The sequence below is a fragment of the Rosa rugosa genome, chromosome 3 (assembly GCF_958449725.1).
Source record: "Rosa rugosa chromosome 3, drRosRugo1.1, whole genome shotgun sequence".
Taxonomy (NCBI): domain Eukaryota; kingdom Viridiplantae; phylum Streptophyta; class Magnoliopsida; order Rosales; family Rosaceae; genus Rosa; species Rosa rugosa.
In genome coordinates this window covers 33,094,979-33,098,887 of record NC_084822.1, presented here as the reverse complement: position 1 = coordinate 33,098,887, position 3,909 = coordinate 33,094,979, and the positions used below count along the sequence as shown (strand labels likewise).

Below are 3,909 nucleotides of genomic sequence, written 5' to 3'. Positions count from 1 at the left end.
AAAACAAAGAAAACTTGGAGCAGGAAAGGAAATCCTTCATGACTAGCTATTTGAAAGACAAATGAAAATGAGGAAATCGTGTTTATCCGTTCAAACAAAAGTCCGCCTGAAAAGTATATACAGTAATAAGTTATGGGGAATAGAATGGGAAGAGGAAATTTGAACTTGAAGTCTTTTTACTGATATTGTGCCAGAGAGACATAGGTTTCACTAGATCAAATGCTAATTGACTTCTTTAATTTATGGCAGAATTATTAAAATTACATTTCCTCGAAAAGTTACACCATATGTAAGCAAAGAGAAAATAGAAGCAAAACTAGACATGAAGCAACAAAGCATAAATGTAAAGTGCGTAAGTATGCATGTGCATACGATAGGCTTATTAATAGCAATCTACATAAATAGAATACCATAGGGGAATAGACCATTGTACCAATACATGCATATATAGAGCACAGAGAGAGGACATAGCAACACGTACAACCTATACATATATGTGCTGATGTTATATGAAGTCTTCAACTGATCTCACTAAATGGACTTTTGTAACAATTTTATTCGATCATGATGAACTAACCCAATCCAAAATTCGCGACCTTGGTGAGCTCTTACTAGTTACCTACACATGAAGAGCATACAACTAGTAAGAAAGGAAATAAACACATACAATAGTCATGTTGTCACATGCATGATAACAGTTTTGTGACAATACCTTGCTGTAGTGGAGATCATCGCGTTCTACCATGAGACCACCCAAACCTAGTTTTGTAGCAATAACCAATGTTGGGAATCTGCTTAACCTTTGAGTTATCCATGCTTCCTTCTCCTCGTATGCACTCAATCAGCTCATTGGGAACACCTAACAGAGTCAATTGTTTGAGATTTGTGAGATGTTCAATGCCCCGAGGAATTTGCTTCAACTGCATGCATTCCCATATATCCAGTGTCTTTAATGCCGGCATCACTCCCTTCTCTATGATGATCACAGACAACTGAGAAAAGTTGAGCAGTATCAACTCGGTGAGCTTTCGGAATCCACTGCGAAAGACTAACTCGTCTCCTGTATATGCATTAATCAACCACAGCCTTGTCAAATTTGGCAGCTCTTGGATGCAAGGAAGAAAATCATGTGTTACTCTAGACCAGAGCAAAGCCAAGTACGAAAGGCTATGAAGAGAATGGAACCAAAGTGGAATCCTCTCTAACTTTCCAGTTAGGAAAAGTGTGTGGAGCATTGGAGGACCCTCCGCTAATGCGTCCATGCGCAACACCTCATCCTCATCGGTTGTCATGACATTCAACTGCTCAATGAGTTTCATGTTTTCGAGCGCCTTGCATAGATCTTTTTCATCAGCTTCCCTCACATTTGCTAAGCCTAGTCTTGTGAGTTGCGTCATGGACTGAAGTTGTTCGATCAACTCGCCTTCCACCTTGACTGTATCCAGAACTTGTAAGCTCTTCGGCTTACAAATGCCCGGCGGAGCTTGTGTGCAGCCGTCAAGACAATCAAAAGAACACAACTTTTGATCATTAAAATGCAACATCAAGAGATGGTGTAGCTTCTGTAACTTCAAAATCCCAACCGGAAGTAATCTAATTTTCGAATTGCTTATGTTTAGCATTTCTAAGTTGCTGAGTTTCCCGATGTCTTTGGGAAGCTCTTTAACTTTTGTGCTTCTCAAATTTAAATACATCAAATTGAAGCAGTTCACTATATCATCTGGCAACTGCACAATCGGAACATCTTCAAGGTCTAGGATTCTCAACAGTTGGAAACCAGATGGCAGATAATTCAATGAAAAAGCAGCAAACATGAAAAATGTGCGAACCTTCGAAATGTCTTTCGGATTTCTTAGTGCTCGAGAATTCGCTTGCATTGACACGCGGCGAGCCTTGCTCTCTTTAGCTGGTTCTTGGTCATTGTATATGGTACAAAATGTCTCAGCTTCTGAAATTGAAATGCAGAGTTCTCGCAGAAGATCATGCATCCTAAATGTTTCTGCCCTGCCAGATGGTTCCCTCTCAACTACTTGAAGCATGCATCGACACGTGAGCTCCGCCATGTAGCTCTCAGCTATCTCTTCTGTCTTAGCACCTCTAACTTGTTCCACAAACCCCTCCGCTATCCACAGTCTAATAAGCCGTCTACACTGGATCACATAATCTTCGGGGAAAACACAACAATATAGGAAGCAATGCTTTAGCCGATATGGTAAATCATTGAAGCTCAACAGTAAGATGCTCTTCACCACTTCAAGCCTAGGGTTGTTGCATAGCTCCCAGTTCAAGCTGCCGTAAACCTTCATCCACTCGGACAGAACACTTTTGGTTGACATGAGAGCGCCCAAAGCAACAATTCCTAGAGGTAAGCCTTCGCATTTGTCAACAAGATCTCTAGCTATATGTTCGAGCTCAGTTGGACAACAGCTATTAGGACAACTGAAGAAAGCTTTCATGGAAAAAAGATGCCACGCCTCACTCTTGTTTAGAGGCTGAACATGGTGGACATAACTTCCAAGCCCAAATGGAAAAGAAGCAATGTCTTCTTTACGAGTTGTAAGCATGACCCGGCTTCCATGTGGTCCATCTGGAAGTGCCGCACTTATTTTTCTCCAAAGATTGATATCCCACACATCATCTAAGACAATCAAGTACCTCTTTTCCTTCAAATAGCTGGCCAGCATTTCCACCAAATGTGAATAGCTCATGTCGCTCAAGTCTACTGGAATCTGCTCCTTCACTGCTCGGAGAAGCTCCTTCATGATTACTCTGAGTAGATCTTCAACCGTGTACATTTGCGAGACAGTAATCCACGCACAGCAATCGAAATGTTGCTTCACAGTCTGGCCATTGAAGGTCTTTGCAACCAAGGTAGTCTTGCCAGAGCCACCCATTCCAACAACAGAAATCACAGTTCTTTGCGCTTGTGAAGACAACAACATTGTGACCAACTTCTCTTTAGCATCTATAATTCCCACCACTTCATCATCTTGAAGGAAAAGAGATGACTCCCTTAAGATTCTCAACCGATCAGGATCGTAGTGGGAATAAGAAACACCTTCTATACGTTTAACTCCGTAACGTAGGCTTCTCTCTGGAATGGCTTTGATAATTTTGATGATCTTCTGCAACTTTGTGGCAATCCGATGCCTCTCCCAAAGATTCTTAGGGAAGCGAAGGGATTTACGAAACGTTCTTGTAAATGGACTCCAACTTCTCTGCTTGTTGATGTGGTAGGTGAACTCGTCAATGAAGTCTTCAACGTCTACGGATACGTCCCTCACATTCGCCACCCATGTTTTCTCCACTTCACTGAGAACACCCTTTCTTTCTGCATCCTCCAAGAAGGCTTTCATGACTATAAGCTCGCGCTTGATTTCTTCAAGTTCATCATGAACTCCTCCTAACAGTGACAATTGGTCGTCAAGAAATGACACTATTTTCCCAAGCAAAAGGTCTATTGCAGCTGAAGCCATGGCCATCTTTTATATTTTTCTTTCTTTTGAATCTGTATCCCACTGGGATTCGATTGTTGTGTAGCTAATATGATGGAATGAATCCTAATTTGTAAGGCGTACGTGTTTTGCCAGCTAGTGCCTTACCACAGTGAAACGGGCACAGAGCTAGCAAAAAGTAGTCAAAAACTAATTACCTTCAACTGTTGAAGTGTAGCTTTTTAAAGTAAACCTCCGTTTTCCTGGACAGTGGATTAACTTCAACAATTCTCATGGCAATCAAAAGTTTTCTCATAAATTTCTTTCTTAATTGTCATATAGGAAAGAACAGTGCATTTCAATTCACTGACCAATAAGAGGGAAAAGAGAGGAGAATTTTTCTCAACCAAACATAAATAAAGAAATTAAATGGTGCGGTTATTGCCACCATACTAATTACTTTTTCACAATATAA

At 40.9% G+C, this 3,909-nt stretch overlaps 1 protein-coding gene across 1 annotated transcript; it reads right to left on the bottom strand.

The window, feature by feature from the left end:
- Window positions 1-365: 365 nt before the first annotated feature.
- On the bottom strand, window positions 366-3,578 carry LOC133739036 (disease resistance protein RPM1-like). Its single transcript, XM_062166749.1, has 2 exons — window positions 713-3,578; window positions 366-619 (listed from the first exon to the last, which is right to left on the bottom strand). Exon 1 carries the CDS (start codon window positions 3,480-3,482, stop codon window positions 729-731), a length of 2,754 nt encoding a protein of 917 aa, XP_062022733.1. The 5' UTR covers window positions 3,483-3,578; the 3' UTR covers window positions 366-619; window positions 713-728.
- Between the last annotated feature and the right edge of the window lie 331 nt (window positions 3,579-3,909).